The 17,855-nt window shown below is 47.4% G+C and overlaps 1 protein-coding gene across 1 annotated transcript; it reads right to left on the bottom strand.

Annotated features, from left to right (window-relative positions):
• Positions 1–4,147: 4,147 nt before the first annotated feature.
• On the bottom strand, positions 4,148–6,541 carry LOC135086398 (neurofilament heavy polypeptide-like). The gene has a single exon (XM_063981130.1). The coding sequence runs from the start codon at positions 6,539–6,541 to the stop codon at positions 4,148–4,150; it is 2,394 nt and encodes a 797-aa protein (XP_063837200.1).
• Positions 6,542–17,855: the final 11,314 nt, after the last annotated feature.

Below are 17,855 nucleotides of genomic sequence, written 5' to 3'. Positions count from 1 at the left end.
AACGATAATCTCTGGTCGAGGGTGACACCTAAGTACTTGGCCTCACTCTTCCAAATAATAATTTGTTCAAATAAGGTGAGATGGGTGGGGACATTAGGACGAGTGCGAACCGGAGGACGTTTCGCAGACAAAGCCCTAGAAAACTACACTGCTGCACTTTTTTCGGGATTTACCTCGATACGCCACTTCCTGAACCATTCGCCTAATTGTGTGACTGCGCGTTGGAGCGCCAAGATGACGTAATTCCGATTACGTCCGGACTTGTAGAGTGCGGTGTCGTCCGCAAAGAGGGCTAAATCCGTATTCGGATATTTGGGGATGTCATTGACGTACAATGAAAAAAGAATGGGTGCTAGATGATGTCCAGGGTCCTGATGATGGAGTCAGGAGGTGGCCATAGGAACTCCTAAACGAAACGGCGGAATCTTATCGAGTTTGGGTTCGTTGGATTCGACTTCTCGAGCACTTTGGTGCTAAATAATGACCCAGAGATTGAGATACAACTAAAAAGTGTAAAACAAAATTATAATAAAAAAAACTTTTTTCAAAACAAGCTTTATCCTGAAATGCAGTTGTACTAAAACGAAAAAAATAATTGTATGCTTGGTTCAAAGAATTTCGAAAGCTTGTAGCGCAAACAGAAAAAAAGAGGAATAAATTCCATGCGCGATACAAGCTTTCGAAATTCTTTGAACCAAGCATACAATTATTTTTCGGACCTTTCCCGGATGCCCCTACAGCACAGTTTGCTTGCCAATGCAAGCCCATCGGTGTTGACCGCTCCTACTCGGAGGCTAGATTCAGGGAATCTGCCTATGACCCTTGGAGACTATTTACAATTTGTACAGAATATGTATTTACACTATACACTGTACAAAAATATTTACAACAATCCGTATATATACAAACATATATACAGCTGGTGCCAGCAGCCAGGTGTAAAGAGCCTGACTGCTGACTACCGGATATCCTACTCTATGACTAGAAATGGTCAATAGACCGACTAGACTAAGGACGACGCGCAAAAGCACGCCGCCTTCGACCCGCTCTTCTGCGGCGAGCAGGGTCAGCGAGGGGATCCTCCTCCCTCTCTCGCTCGCTCTCCTCTTTGGTTGCCATCACCACTTCACAGTAGGTTCTGACAGCGTCAAATCCGGTAGGGCTGCCGACGATAGCTCTAACTAGCGCCGGCAGTGTCACGTCTGATCCTATGGCCGCACGGAGCGTGGCTCTGTGCGGCGCCCACGCAGTGCACACTTCGAGCGTGTGCTCTGCCGTATCATCCGGTTCGCCACAATGGTGGCAGACGGCAGATCTCTCACGACCGATTCTGTGCAGGTATCGTCCAAAGCAACCGTGCCCGGTCAGCACCTGCACCATCCGATACGTGAGAGATCCGCCGCGCCGCTCGACCCATTCTCTCAGATAGGGCTGCAGTGCGTCGACCGTCCGGTGACCCGCGCTGGGCTCCGTCAGACGGGCCGACCACTCGTCTATGATCTCGTTGCGGGCCTCCTCCCTCCAGTGCTCAATTTCCCGCGGTGCTGGCGGGTTTCCGCTGCGCTTTGCGGCGGCAGTGTGATGGTACACCTCAGCCAGCACTTTGGCTTCAAGCTCCCATGGAGGGGTGCCCGCAAGCGCACAGGCAGCTTCTCGCGACACCGTGCAGTAGGCACGCACAATCCTCACAGCCATGACTCGCTGTGGCCTCCTGAGTGCTGTCAAGTTCTCTCTTCCGAGGGCGTCCACCCATATGGGCGCGCCGTACAACGCCATGGAGCGTATAACTCCGGCGAAGAGACGACGACAACCCGTGTGCGGACCACCCAGATTTGGCATTATGCGGCACAGTGCCGCTGCCGTCCTCGTCAGTTTGGGAGCGAGATATCGGAAGTGGGCCTTAAAGTTCCATCGGCTGTCGAGGACCAATCCCAGGTATTTCATGGTCGACCCGACACCGATGGATACGCCACCCACCACGATCTCCGCCCCCGCCGGCGGTGCTCTACGAGGCCCGTGGAAGCATATTGCTTCGGACTTGTTTAGCGCCACCTTCAATCCCAGGCGTTTGATGCGGTCCACGACTTGCGCCACTCCCGCTGTCGCCAAAATGGCCGCATCTCTATACGTTTTCCCTTTCGCTGTCACCAGGGTGTCGTCCGCATAGCACACCACCCCGATCCCATGCAGAGTTGAACCACGGATGGCCCAGTCATAACCGATGTTCCACAGGAGCGGACCAAGGACCGACCCCTGTGGAACACCGCACGACACCGGCCTTCTACCCCAGCCATCCGGAGTCGGGAAGATGATGTCCCTATTTCGGAGATAGTCCAGTACTATATTCTGCAGGTATTCAGGGAACTTGTGGTACTTTAGCGCTTCCTCTATGCAAGCGTGGGGGAGGGTGTTAAATGCGTTGGCGATATCCAACGACACCGCCACAACGCACCCCCCACGCGCGACCTCATCTTCGGCAAGGGCTTTCACGTGCTCTATCGCATCTATTGTGGATCTGCCCCGCCGGAAACCGTATTGATTCTCCGCCAGTTCCGGGCCGGTATCCACCATGTGCCTGTTAAGGCGGATGGCGATGACCCTTTCCATCAACTTGGCCGCTTCATCCAATAGGACTATTGGCCTATACGCTGCTGGAGAATCTGCTGGTCGACCCTCCTTCCTGAGCAGCACGAGTTTGCCCGTCTTCCACACTCGTGGAAAGTGGGCCTGCTTCAGGCACTCCGTCAACAGAGCCCGAAATCGGGGCTCCAGGCCGTTCTTCAATGCTATCACCAGGGCCTTTCCGGGTATACCATCAGGGCCCGGGGCAGTGTTTTTCGCTTGAAGGCGAAGGATAGCCGCTCCGAGCTCCCCCTCAGTCACATCCGGTGCGTCTTCTCTGTCTATCCCGTCAGAGTTGAAGTAGACTGGCGGCGTGAAAACCTGCCTTGCGGGAAAGAGGGCTTCGACGACGTTTCTCAGGAGACCAGGATCCATGGTGGTGGTGAGTGGGGGAGTCCGCGGGCGCAGCTTGTTCATGACGAGCCGATATGGCCTCCCCCACGGATCCTGGTTAAGGGTGGAGAGGAGCTCCTCCCAGGCGGCGTTTTTAGCCGCCCCTATCGCACCCCTAAGGACTTTCTTGGCCTCCTGGTAGACGGCGTAAAGTGGGCCATCCTGTGTCTCATCCCGGTCCCGTCGCCTGCGGTGTCGGGAGTAGCGGCGCCTTGCTGAGACGCATTCTTCTCTGAGCCGAGCTAGCTCCGGGGACCACCAGTGCACTGCTGTGCGAGGCGGCAGCGCCTTAACTCGAGGCATCGCCGCGTCGCACACCCGCGACACGGCCCCCCGGAACCACTCGACCTCTCTGTCTGGCTCCACATCGCTCACATGCGGTGACCAGCTCTCCACCAACGACGCAACAATTAGTGTGTCCCTATCCAGGCGTTTCAACGCCCATCTCGGGCCGATCTCCTCTGGGGAATGGCTTGGGCTATTCGGGGCAGACTGAGAGGAGGCGAGCTCGAATCGTACGTAACGGTGATCCGATAATGTCTCTACCTCCTCCAGCACCTCCCAGCTCTGGACACGGCGCGCTAGGGCAGGGCTCGCGAAAGTGACATCCACGACCGAGCCACCCTGCATTCGCACACACGTGTCGACCGTTCCCTGGTTCAAAACCACCAGACCATTAGCCATCAGCCAGTCCTCGACCAACTCGCCTCGCAAATCCGTTAGTCGGGAGCCCCATAACAGCGACTTCGCGTTCAGGTCTCCAGCCACTATTACAGGGTGAGTATGTCCCCATCCAGTCAGCAATGTCCCCATTTCCGCCAAGAACGTCTCGAACTCAGCTATCGAGCGATTTGGAGAAAAGTAGGCTCCTACCACGACTACCTCGCCGACAAGAACAGCGACGCAGCCGCGGCCCCTCCGGATCTTATTAAATGGCGGGGAGTCCGCCGCTGAGTTGGTGATAATTACCACCTTTTCTTCGACGTCCCCAGCCCAGTTGTCCCGTTCGTGAATATAGTACGGCTCCGCCACCACACATACCTGGGTCGACCACTGTGCCATGCTCTGTTGCAACAAGTCCTGAGCTCTGGCACAGTGGTTGACATTCGCCAGTAGAAATTTTGTGGCCATATTATTCGCCGGCCATCTGCGTCTCCTCAGGCCCTTTGGGGCTGGATGGCTTTGGCTGGCCCTTGGCACTTGCCGCCGCTCTCCTTCCTATCTTGGTCCCCGGGGCTTTGCAGGCCTTACTGCCCACGCGGTGCCCCGCGGGTTTATCGGCCAACGCACAGAGTGTGCAGTGTGGCTCATTTTCACACTTGGCCGCAACATGGCCTAGCTGCCCGCACCGGAAACATTGCCGGCTGCGGTCCACATCCGCCGGGCATACCGCCTGGACGTGTCCGGCCTCCAAACACCGGAAACACCTCAGTTCGCGGTTTGGGAGAAGCCTCACCCTGGCGTCAACCCATCCAACCAGGAGACGGCCCTCGTTCACCTTTTTGGCCGCTAGAACTAGGCAACGGACCCAGGCGGCGAAAAGTCCCGTGTAGTCTCTACGGAGACCGCCAACCTTGACAGCCTCCACGGAACATCCTCCCAACTTGGCCACTGCGGCCGCCACTTCCTCGGGTGTTACCGAGTCGTCTAGTCCTGCTACTCTCAATTCAGAGCACTTCGTGGGCCTAGACACTCGTATTTCCTCCTCATTGTAGATTGCCCTCAGCTTATCAGCGAGGGCATCGGCCTTCTCCTCGCTCTCCGCTCCCGGTACCTCGATGATGGTGGCACCTGTGAGCGCTCTGCGGAATCGGACGGCCTCGATGCCTAATTCGGCAATGTCTACCCGTCTCTTTGCCTCCGTGATGGCCTTTTCATAGGTAGCGCCCTTCTCGCTGCCCGCCGGCTGTATTGACAGCACCACAGCTGCGGACTTTGGTGGACGCGCTTTCGGCACAGCGGCTTTAGCCGCCTTTTTCTGGCCCCTGATGGGCGCCTTCTTCTCTTCCTTCCCATTCGTCTTACCTCGTTTCGCCACTGTGCTCCAGCCCTCGTTCATTGAGGTCGGGGCAGGCGGTAGAGGACGAGGGACGGGTGGAGCAGTAGCTGCCGGGGGCGCCTTAGAGGCTTTCCCCTTCTTCTGCTTCCTCTTCTTGCCTTTCTTGGCTTCTTCGGTCTTTGGGTTGGAAGAGACCGAAGGCGGCTGGTCTGCGACCCTCTCGGTTGCGCTACCTCTTGCCGCTTGCTTTGTCGTCGTCGGGTTGCTGACAGAAGGCTGTAAAGGGGCCTCCTCTCGTCGTTTTTCGAAGCTTAAAGGCGGGCGAAGCCTGGGCTCGGGGTTCAGGCGCGGCTCCAGCCCTTCCACTCGGGCATTGATCCGCGCCGTCATCACACCCATGATCTTCGCCGCCCACTCCTCCATATTGGAGGGTGTCGTCTCTTCCTGGGTCTCCTTGGTGGGGGCTTTCGCCCGGAGTTGGGCCTTAAGTTCTCCCATCTCCCTCTTCATTTCGTCGATTTCGGCCCTCAGGACGTCGTTCTGCGCTTGAAGGTCGTGCACTTCTTTGGACACAGTGCGGCTAGCGAGGATGTTGGTAGCCGCACTGATGATAACGACGGCCTCTTTGAGGGCCGCCTGCATAGGGCCCTGTAAATGCCCCGACTTCTTATTTACCTTCTGGACGAGCGCCAGCCCGGTTTGCACGCGCTTCAGCAACCCGTCCACAGTCTCATTCTCTTCCATGGCTTGCTTCACAGCAAGCCTTGTCTCGGTGCTGGTCCTAGAGGACCGCGCCTTTGCCGTCAACTCTGAGATCTCTTTTTCGGCCTCGATCTGGAGTTCTTTCTTCTCCTGCTGTTTCTTAACCTTTCGGAAGGCCTCCTGAAACTTCGCTTTGCCGACGTATTCGCCCGTTGTAGGCGGCCTCCCTCGGCCACGGCGGGCACGTCCAGTCGGCACTTTCGGTTCCGGGGCTTCCTCTTCCTTCCCGTCGGAGTCTGAGGTAGCGCCGCTACCATGGCAGCGCTTCCTGCTCCAAAACCTGGACTTGTCACTGCGGTGAGAGTCCGCAGACCTCATCGAGACGGCAGACGAGTCCGACTCGATGTCAATGCGTTCCAACGAGACACGTGGCTCGCGGAGCTGCATGATGTTATGCAGCTTGTTACTGCTGGACTTCGCCTCGTCTTCCTTCTTATCTACACTATGTACAGTTCCTTCCTTTACACTATTTACAACAATGCCTGCGGTTTCAGGCGCAGTGCTTTCCTCTCCCACACATCTATTTACACTATATGTACACTCCTCCTCACTACACGGCCGAAGCCGCGAAACGGTGGGTGCCCCCCCCAGATACGAAGGGCAGCCCGCCGCCGAAGCGGCGGGGCGGGATTCCCCGGATGGACCGGGACCCGCCTGGGGAATATTACTTTTGCCAACACCGTTCATAATTGTAACTGCTTGCGGGCGCAGCTGCCCCACCAACTTCCCGGGCGGGGTAACGGCCGGTGCAACTCCACCGACCATATCGAGCGTACCCGATATCGTTCCTCGGCCCCCGCCAGACCTTGACGTTTGAGGGTTTTACTGACTTTTCCTTGTCTTGGCCCCGACTTCCGTAGCCGGGGCCCCCGGCCCCCCTCCGTTGGGGGGTAACGGGTCGCCCGACAGGCCCGCCGAGTTGACGCAACCTGCCGCGCCGGTGAGGAGTCAGCCGCCCGCGTGACAGAACACGCGGACGTTGCCCGGGATGCACCACGGGGAGGTCCCTCACCATCGCACCCCAAGTCGGGTGCATCCTATAATAACATTAAATAACCACCGCTTAGCAATATCGTTAGTGAAATCATATAATTTATTGAAATATATAATTATTTAAATAAATATTATAATTTCTAGGTCAGGTTTCAAGAATCAAAAGATTGCTATTAAAAGGTGCTATTAAATAGAAACCAAACTTTTTCCTCGCAACAGTGTTACTTGGAATCCAAATTAATACTGTTTTGGAATACTGGTCAAACTGTATCCAAATAAATTAATAAGTTTTAATTAACCACATTATTTATTTATTTAATTAAAATGCAAGAGAGTTTATATTTTACAACAATCAGCTGTTAGCCTTGCAGTCACTGTGATCGATTCGGTGTTAACCACTACCGTCGTCAAGCTCAGTTCTGAGATGAAACTGGATAAATGTAGGAAAGGAGTGTCGACACGAGGGTGTTCGGCCCACACAGCACGCGACACGCGGCAGTATTGCCTGCGGTTTGCGCCGCTGTCAACGTTGACACAATTAGCCAGTGTGCTGGATAGACAGGATGCTCTGTCAACTGTCTTGGCAACTTTTTACAATCAGTAGTCGTACTTAACAGTTAATAGAAGTACAAATAAATGTATATAATAATACTCTATAATGAACAAAATCTTGTTGAGACCGTGATACTTGTTATTGTTATGAATAAGTGATGCAATCAAAAATCAAATCAAAATCAAAATTATCTTTATTTGTTTAGACTAATTAAATTAGTTCTTGCAAATCGTCAAATGCTCTTAAGGAGCCTATACATGTCTCATTCTTTTTTTGCCCTACCAGCGCTTCGAGACAAACATTTGGCAAGTGCTGAGAAGAAGCGCCGCAACAAACTCAGTCACCACTGTCTGCCGGTTTAAAAATATAAAAAAGTAGGAAGTTACATACATTCAGAAGCAAGTTACTTACCACGCGCTCCCGTTGATAGAAGGTGGCCTTTAAGACGCCCATCTAGCACGAGACCGCGTGGCAGTTTTGAATATATTTCTTTAGTGCCGTGCTAATTTCTAAGTTAATTGTTGCGTTTTGATACATATATTTTATGTCAGGTATATCTTTCTTTGACCAGTCCCCGAAGGCAGCGCCTGTTCACAGACATGACGTGTGAACCAGCCATCGCTTCACTCGACCATATTATAGGGAATGTAACGACCCGCCTCACACGCCACTACCCCAGAGACATTTTAGTGAGCATGACAAGTCTAAGATATCCTTCTGGCTAAGTGCCAGATATAAAACTATTTAGGAGACAAGGCAAGAAAACTCTAGAGAGAAAAGCAAGGCACCATAACAAAACCGTGTGGTAGTTTTAAATAAATTGTATATACTTATATTTAGTGCCGTGCCACTGTCAAGTTGATTGTTAATTGTTATGTTAAAAAATTTAAGGTAGGTATATCTTGTCTTGACCAGTCCCCGAAGGCAGCGCCTGTTCACAGACATGACGTGTGAACCAGCCATCGCTTCACTCGACCATATTGTAGGGAATGTAGCGACCCGCCTCACACGCCACTACCCCAAAGACATTTTAGTGAGCATGACAAGTCCAAGATACCCTTCTGACTAAGTGCCAGATATAAAACTATTTAGTAGACAAGGTATGAAAACTCCAGACAGAAAAGCAAGGCACCATAATATAATAGAAAGAGATGGCAACTAATGTATCTATACAATTAATTAGGTACATTGTGAGAGCCTGAGAGACTTATTTCCAAGGTAATTTATCATTAAGGTAATCATTTGTAGTGTAATAAGCTTTTTTTAGTAAGTGTTCTTTAACTATACTTTTAAATTTATTAATGGGTAGTTTTTTATAGTCTTCAGGAACTTTGTTATAATAGTGAATACTCTGTCCCATAAAAGTACCATATACTTTTTGAAGTCTAAGATTAGGTATAGCTAATTTATTTTTGTTTCTCGTGTTAAAGTTGTGAACGTCGCTATTTTTCAAGTATTTATTTATATTTTGGTGAACAAATATAATACAATTTAAGATGTATTGTGAGGCGGCCGTGAGAATACCAATTTCTTTAAACTTCTCCCTGAGGGATGCTCTTGGTTTCAATTTATAAATGGACCTAATAGCTCTTTTTTGTAGGATGAATATAGTTTCAAAATCAGCTGCCTTTCCCCATAGTAAGATTCCATATGATAGCAGGCTATGAAAGTAACTAAAGTAAACTAAGCGAGCTGTTGGAATATCAGTTAGAGATCTTATTTTCTTAATTGCAAAAGCAGCTGAGCTAAGCCTACTTGCTAGAGCTGTTATATGGGGTCCCCACTGAAGTTTAGAGTCCAGTGTAAGTCCCAAAAATATCGTCGTATCCACAAGCTCAATTGTATCATTATTCAATATTATTTGGGTATCAACAGATTTTACGTTGGGCAGAGTGAATTTAATACATTTTGTTTTTTTAGCATTGAGCTGCAGATTGTTTGCGGTGAACCAACTTAGAACTCTTGATAGTGCATCATTTACATCGTCAAAGTTAGCCTTGTTTCTATTAATATTAAAAATCAAAGATGTGTCGTCGGCAAATAATACGATTTCACAGGAGTTCTTTACAAATGATGGAAGATCATTTATATAGATGAGAAATAATAATGGACCCAGAATGGACCCTTGAGGAACTCCCATTTTTACGGGTGACCCACATGAAATAGTTCCGTTTATATCTACTCTTTGAATCCTGCCACTGAGATACGATAGAATTAATGAAAGTGCTGAATCCCTGACTCCGTAATATTCTAGTTTTCGAATTAGCGTTTGATGTTCAACACAATCGAAAGCCTTTGATAGGTCGCAAAACACCCCTAAGGCATTCTGAGAATCCTCCCAAGCCCCAAAAATATGTTTGAGGAGAGTAGCACCAGCGTCGGTAGTGGAACGACCCTTAGTAAAACCATACTGTTCACTATGAAAAAGTTTATTTAAAGTGAAATAGATCGTAAGCTGTTCTTGTATAATTTTCTCAAAAATTTTACTTAAAGCTGGTAAGATTGAAATAGGCCTAAAATTACCAGGGTCGAGCCTGCTGCCAGACTTAAAGAGCGGCAGAACTTTGCTATGCTTCATAAGGTCCGGGAAGACCCCCTTATCCACACAGTTGTTAAATATAATCGCCAACTGTGGGGCAATGATGTGGATAATATGCTTGACTACCTTCACAGAGATTCCCCATAGATCAGTAGTATTTTTTACATTTAGCATATTAAAAGCTTTTATAATATCCAAAGGAGTGATGTGTTTAAAGGTAAGTTGTGAGTTACAGGGAGCTACATGATCTTTAAGGATTAATTCAGCCTCAGTAGATGAGGAGTTCAAGTAGGCAGTGGCAATACGATTATAATACAAAAATATTGCTTTATTATGTACTAGCGGCCGCCCGCGACTTCGTACGCGTGGACCCCGTTTTACCCTTAGGGGTAGTAGAAATTATTCAAACTTTTCTCGCTGTAAAAACCATCCTTGGACTTCAACAAACATTTAAAAAAAAGAATTGGTAAAATTGGTCCAGGCGTTGTTGAGTTATGCGCTTACCAACACATTTTGCGATTCATTTTTATATTATAGATTTAGTACATTGACATTTACTCTCTTAACCATTTAACATGGACATTGATCCATGCTCTAAACATCTACACGGTAAAATAAATCTCGGAGGCGAAAACAGGATAATTATATGATCAAACGATCTTACCAAGTGAAGTTCGATCTGAATTATCCTGTTTTCGCCGAAGAGATTTAAGGTCCCTCCCAACCCGAAGATTTCTATATCTTCTTCCCTGGAGGTAAACGTCAATGTCATCTCTTCTCTAAATATAATGAGACCGCTCGGACACCGAGCCCACAGCGTGGTAGGTGTGGGGTTGCCCGCTCTTTTGTTTTTTACTACTACTACGCTGAATATTGTGTGCGGATTGGCTTGTCGTACAGGGGTACTACACGGTAAAATAAATCTCTTCGGCGAAAACAGGATAATTCAGATCGAACTTCACTTGGTAAGTTCGTTTGATCATATAATTTTCCCATGTTGGTTTCAAAAGTTTTTCCTACTAGTTATATTTTATTAGCTGATCCAAATAACTTTAGAAACTACACCTATTTATTATAATTATTACAGTCAAAACTCAAAAGTGGTTTTGACCAAGAGCGTTAGTCAAAATTACTAGGAAATCATTAAAAACAATTGTAAAGTGTAGCATTTGTGTGATTTGTGCATACAAAATAATGACACCTTAAGGTACATACAGTAAGGTGACTTTTTTTTTCATAATATTTTTAACAAATCTAACTTTTTCATTTTTAATACGTTATTTATTTTATAGCATGTTTTCATTTTCTTAAATCATTTTTTTAAATTATCTTTTACCTGACAAATACCTAGTTTCTTCAAATATGAGAAATAATAAAAAGCAACATTACTTTACCTGATGTGGGTAGATGTCATCATTTTATATGTACAAATCACATAAATGTTACACTCTAAAATAGTTTTATTACATATTTTTGATGACTAAGAAACGTCTATAAATTTTACCTTTTCAGTTATTTTAATGTAGATTTTTAAAATATTTGTTGAGATAATCTAAGGGCGTAAAGGACAAATTATTTAGACTGGTATGAAAATGTTAGGTCGTATAGGACAATAGATATACTACATGTATATTATACGCCCAGAAATTTGTGTTTACTTGTTCTTTACTACCATGGTAACTGTACTAAAAAATGAAATGGTATTTACATCCCAATTTTCACGATGAATTCTGTTTAGCTTATCAAAAATGATGGGTCGTAAAGGCAATTTTTTTGGGAAATTCGACAAACTAAATATACAGATCGATAGAGAATTAAATTCTGAGTAAAACTGTATAAATAACTCATTTTCGGTATTTTGTCCTTTACGACCTTTGAGCCCAGAGGTATCGAAATGCTCTTAAGGAGCCTATACATGTCTCATTCTTTTTTTGCCCTACCAGCGCTTCGAGACAAACATTTGGCAAGTGCTGAGAAGAAGCCCCGCAACAAACTCAGTCACCACTCTCTGCCGGTTTAAAAATATAAAAAAATATAAAAAAGTAGGAAGTTACATACATTCAGAAGCAAGTTACTTACCACGCGCTCCCGTTGATAGAAGGTGGCCTTTAAGACGCTCATCTAGCACGAGACAGCGTGGCAGTTTTGAATATATTTCTTTAGTGCCGTGCTAATTTCTAGGTTAATTGTTGCGTTTTGATACATATATTTTATGTCAGGTATATCTTTCCTTGACCAGTCCCCGAAGGCAGCGCCTGTTCACAGACATGACGTGTGAACCAGCCATCGCTTCACTCGACCATATTATAGGGAATGTAACGGCCCGCCTCACACGCCACTACCCCAGAGACATTTTAGTGAGCATGACAAGTCTAAGATATCCTTCTGGCTAAGTGCCAGATACAAAACTATTTAGGAGACAAGGCAAGAAAACTCTAGAGAGAAAAGCAAGGCACCATAACAAAACCGTGTGGTAGTTTTAAATAAATTGTATATACTTATATTTAGTGCCGTGCCACTGTCTAAGTTGATTGTTAATTGTTATGTTAAAAAATTTAAGGTAGGTATATCTTGTCTTGACCAGTCCCCGAAGGCAACGCCTGTTCACAGACATGAAGTGTGAACCTGCAGAATGAAAATACAATTACTCAAAGAGTTATGCAAACAAACATCTGACAACTATTGTTTTCCCAATAGCTGTGATAGGCAAAAGAAGAGACATTCTATGTATATGTAGGAAGTGAGTCGGACAGAGCTGAATTAATAAGGCAGAGATATCAAGATATAGCTATTTTTATTAATTATAAGAACAGCAATTTAATAAATGGTAGTGATTCAGTAATTAGTATTAATTAAGTAGCGTACAGCTAACACTTCAATTGTGTCCAATACTCAGGCTTTAACCACAAGTGACTTTATTTTAATTAATTATAAAGCGCCTATGGGCATTTTAATAATTAACTTAACATTTAAATTAATTATCCAATAGGTCTAGGAACAGCTTAGCAATAGTACAAGGTGTGCACCGTGCCGCGCCAGAGCCAAGACTGCCTGCACCGTCGCTGCGCGCTCGATTTATACCCGTTGCAAACAACCGTAGTTGACTTACTTGACTTATGGTCCTATGTCCCCTAGATGGGGCAGAGGGCGTCCACAACAGTCCTCCATCTCGTTCGGTCTTGAGCTTCTCGCTTGATCTCGCTCCAGGTCTTGCCGATCTTCTTCGCCTCGTCCGCTACAGTGCGCCGCCAAGTTTGCCGTAAAACAACCGTAGTGGAGGTGGGGGAAAAGTGAAAGGCGCTCGCTCTGACGTTGTACGGCGCAGTTGTTGTTTACGAGTTTGTAACAAGTTCGGCGTGCGATGACATGCGGACGTCCTCGTACGCCGCACGTTAGATTAATCTGGAACAATAACATCGTTCGATCATCCTGACAAATCATAAGTCTTAGTTTATCTGGACTAGTCTGTGGCGACTCTGCAGATACAGTTAAATCATAATCAGATCTGGACCAGTCTATCGACCCTGCAGACATAGATAAACTACATTCAGTTCTGGACCAGTCTTTATTGACCCTACAGAACTATAATCAGAACTGGACCAGTTACTCAAACCCTTCAGTGTTAATAATCAGAACTGGACCGGTTACTCAAACCCTTCAGTGTTAATAATCAGAACTGGACCGGTTACTCAAACCCTTCAGTGTTAATAATCAGAACTGGACCGGTTATTCAAACCCTTCAGTGTTAAATAGTATTAGTTTTGGTCCGGCTACATAAAAGCCCTTCAAAACCTCTTTTTTTAAATTACTTAGTCATTATTGGCCCGGCTATGCCCTACAATAATGATTGCGAAACATGAGTTAATCACTATCATTAGCATCAGCTTGTGTTACAATATTTATAGGTTCAGAATATACGGAAATGGAATTCACAGAATCTGTTGAACTTGTACGTGACCTAGTAGCATGATAGTTGACATTTTCTGCAGTCAAAGTACTAGAACCAGCAGTATTAATTTCAGAAGTGTCATTACAACTTTTAAGTGTGAAACCTCTCAATATACGGAAGAGTTGGTGCTTATCGTTCACGACTACAGAATTAAGTTCACGCCGAATTGTATCGTTGCATTGAGATAAAACTGATACCACGAAACCTGTGATAACGTGTTCGGGTAAGTTGCGTCAGGAATTTTTTCTATAAGTCGCCAAAGGCGCAAGCCTGCATCGGCTGGGCTGTCCTTATTACCAAGGCGAAACTTAATTATTTGGTCAAAATGATCTTGCATCATCATGGGTTTGGAAAAATTGGAATTAAGCATGTCCTTGATGGCAGGCCAAGAAATTTTGTCAGGTTGTATTTTTGTTAGACAGGTAGCAGCACGGCCCTTAAGGCAGTGTGTAAGTGCGATGATCAGGTCAACACCTTCTATATTCCTTTTTTTCAATAATCATTTCGCTTAACGTGCACCAATTGGTGATATCGGACTCAGGGGCATCTGGATCAAAAGATACCAGCATTGTTGGAATAGATGAAGAGCTCTGTCGTGAACTCATGCTATCTGCAATTTTGCGGAAAATGGCCTCCATGCCAGAGAAAAGAGACATTTTTTGTTGTTGAGACATTTCACTGCTTGTGTCGGTCTGACTATAATGTGGGGGTGGAGCCGATCCCACTTCTGATGTAGGAAGTGAGTCGGACAGAGCTGAATTAATAGGGCATAGATATCAAGATATAGCTATTTTTATTAATTATAAGAACAGCAATTTAATAAATGGTAGTGATTCAGTAATTAGTATTAATTAAGTAGCGTACAGCTAACACTTCAATTGTGGCCAATACTCAGGCTTTAACCACAAGTGACTTTATTTTAATAAATTATAAAGCGCCTATGGGCATTTTAAATTAATGATAATAATTAACTTAACATTTAAATTAATTATCCAATAGGTCTAGGAACAGCTTAGCAATAGTACAAGGTGTGCACCGTGCCGCGCCAGAGCCAAGACTGCCTGCTCCTTTTTTTTTTGAAGGGACGCGCGACGCCGATCAGTGGCGAACCCAACTAGAGGGTTGCCCACCGCGGTGTTGGACCAAAGTCCAGCCTACGGCGGGCTCACTCTAGTGGGCCCGATCGAGGGGACTACGGACGCGGCCTGAGGGCGCCACGGTAGGCTCGGACCTCGGCTCAGGCCGTGTCCGGGGGACGGATTGGGGAGAACCGGCCCGGTACATGTCTGTACCGTCCGAAATGGAAGGCAGGGCCTCGTACTCGCCGGCGAGTACGGTGTAACGAGCTACTGTGTTGTGGAGTAGTTGGCGTGCTTAAGGCAGTGATGTCTGTGTTCAGAAATTCGGTAATAGGATCGTCCGGGTCGTCTAGGACATGCCTAGGTCGTCGGTATTGGGCAGCGACATCTTTCTGGGGTGTATACGTGGCGGCGCTAATGATAAGAGGGTTCTTGTGGTTGATCGCTTTATCAAAGTAGCGGCGAGAGGCTTCTTTCTTAAAGTGATCGATCGATGGGATCTCGAAATCTCTATGGAGATTCGTATTACGCACGAACCACGGGGCATCCGCGGCTCGGCGTAAGAATTTGTTTTGGAGGGTCTGGAATTTCTTAAGGTCTGTGTAGGAAGTGTGAGCAAACACCGGACTGGCGTAAGTCAACACTGGACGGATGCAGGTTTTGTAAATTGTCAACTTATTTCTAAGTGACAATTTACTTTTTCTTCCAACTAGGTGGTAGAGTCGGTGGATGTAGTGGTTCGCACGGCTCAAGACGCGTCTGAGGTTCGGAGCGAACGATAATCTCTGGGCGAGAGTGACACCTAAGTATTTGGCCTCACTTTTCCAAGGAATAGTTTGGTCAAATAAGGTGAGATGGGTGGGGACATTAGGACGAGTGCGAACCGGAGGACGTTTCGCAGACAAAGCCCTAGAAAAGTACACTGCTGCACTTTTTTCGGGATTTACCTCGATACGCCACTTCCTGAACCATTCGCCTAATTGTGTGACTGCGCGTCAAGATGACGTAATTCCGATTACATCCGGACTTGTAGAGTGCGGTGTCGTCCGCAAAGAGGGCTAAATCCGTATTCGGATATTTGGGGATGTCAATGACGTACAATGAAAAGAGGATGGGCGAGAGCACGGAGCCCTGGGGGACTCCGGCTCTTATGGGGCGGGGGGGAGGAGAGGGAGCCATCTACTCGGTAACGAAAGGTGCGATTCGATAAAAAGTCACGTAAGATGTGCACGAGACTGTCCGGCACACCTAGTTCGTAAAGCTTGTAAATCAAACCATTGTGCCAGACTTTATCGAATGCCTTCGCTACGTCGAAGAATAGCACTCCTGTCCCTACGGGTGGCTTAGCAGTGAGGCCGCTAAGTATGTGCTCCGTTAAGCGGTACACCTGTTGTACGCAGGAATGTGAGGCGCGGAAGCCAAACTGTTCGTTTATTAAGAGATTATTAGAAAAAACATAATCTCTTAATCGAGAAACAATTATACGTTCGTATAACTTACCCATGGTCTTTAAGAGACTGATGGGTCTGTAGCTTGTGGGGTCAGCCAGTTTCTTACCGGGCTTCGGGATGCCAATGACTTCTGCCTCTTTCCACGCGTCGGGAAAGATGCAGTGAGACATGGCCGCGTTAAAAATAGCAACTAAGAGGTATACTAGGGGGGCGGGCAGGGCGCGTAAGACTCTATTAGAGATACGGTCCGGGCCGGGGGCTTTGTTGGGACGGAAACCTTTGATTATCGTTCGCACCTCGTCGACGTTGGTCGGGTCTAGGGTTGTGGTCGGAGGGAGGGCGGCTCTACGTTCGACTTCGCTGTCCACCATGCGGAGGTGGGCAGAGTCTACTGGGAGGGTACTGGGGGAGCACTGTGCTTCTAGACTGTCGGCTAGACATTCGGCTTTGGCGTCGTCGTCAAACGCAAGTGTTTGATCGGAACGTAAAAGCGGTGGCGTGGACGCTACGGTGTCGGACTTAAAGGCTCTCGTCAACTTCCAATAGGCTTGGTGCGATGGCGAGATTTCTTTAAGTAGATCATCCCACTGATTGTTACGGAGTTCCGCGATACGAGCCTTGACAGCGCGCTGTAAGGAACGTAGGCGGGCTCTGTTTTCCTCGGTTGGATAAGCGTCATAATCGCGAGTGGCTGCGTTCTTTGCCCTCAATAGCTCTCGTGCGTCGTCAGGCAGCCTGAGACGGTGGTTAGCCATCGCAGGCACTTGCCTAGACGAGTCGCCGATGGCGACCGAGATGTGACTAGTGAGGGCATCGATCGCGTGAATAGTTTCGTGAGGCGAAACTATATCGTCGGGGATTGAGGACAGTTGTGGGCTCTGACAGTTCCCAAGTTTTACCTTGAGTTTGTCCCAGTCCACAACTGTCTTCATAGTGGGTGTAGACTCAGGAGAGCCTAGTTGGAGTACGACCGGGCGATGGTCAGAAGTGAGCGCGTGCATGGTTTCTATAGAGTGTAGGCGGAGGCCTATATTCTTTAGAATTGCCATGTCAAGAATGTCGGGCCGATGCTCGACATTGTAAGGATAGTGAGTGGGCGTCATAGGGACTAAGATGTCAAAAATGAGTTCCTCAGAGAGTTCGCTTAGCATCATGCCGTTGGCAGTGGATGTTACGCAACCCCAATGAGTGTGTTTGCTATTAAAGTCGCCGCCAAGAATGACTGCACTATTCATAGCAAACAGGGCCTCAAAGTCGCTCCTTAAGGGAGTCTTGTTCGGGGAGAGGTAAACCGAGCCGATGAGGATGGGCTCGTGTCCAGTCATGGCTAGTCGACAGAGTGAGACTTCTAGGTTAGAGAGAGAAGGGGGATCGACTAAAGCACAGTGCAGAGAACGCTTATAGTAAATAAGCGTGCCGCCGCCACGTGTGGGCCTATCGTGTCTAATGATATTGTAGTTCGCTATCCTAGGATTGCGAATAGAGGGTGTTAGGAGGGTCTCTTGAACCAGAAAG

This window comes from Ostrinia nubilalis, chromosome W (genome assembly GCF_963855985.1).
Source record: "Ostrinia nubilalis chromosome W, ilOstNubi1.1, whole genome shotgun sequence".
NCBI lineage: Eukaryota > Metazoa > Arthropoda > Insecta > Lepidoptera > Crambidae > Ostrinia > Ostrinia nubilalis.
Note: the sequence above shows the minus strand (reverse complement) of the source record. Positions and strands in the feature narration are given on the sequence as shown.

Bases quoted from the DNA above. Each gene is read 5' to 3' on its own strand.
- LOC135086398 (XM_063981130.1), bottom strand. From the start codon at position 6,541: ATGGTCGGTGGAGTTGCACCGGCCGTTACCCCGCCCGGGAAGTTGGTG.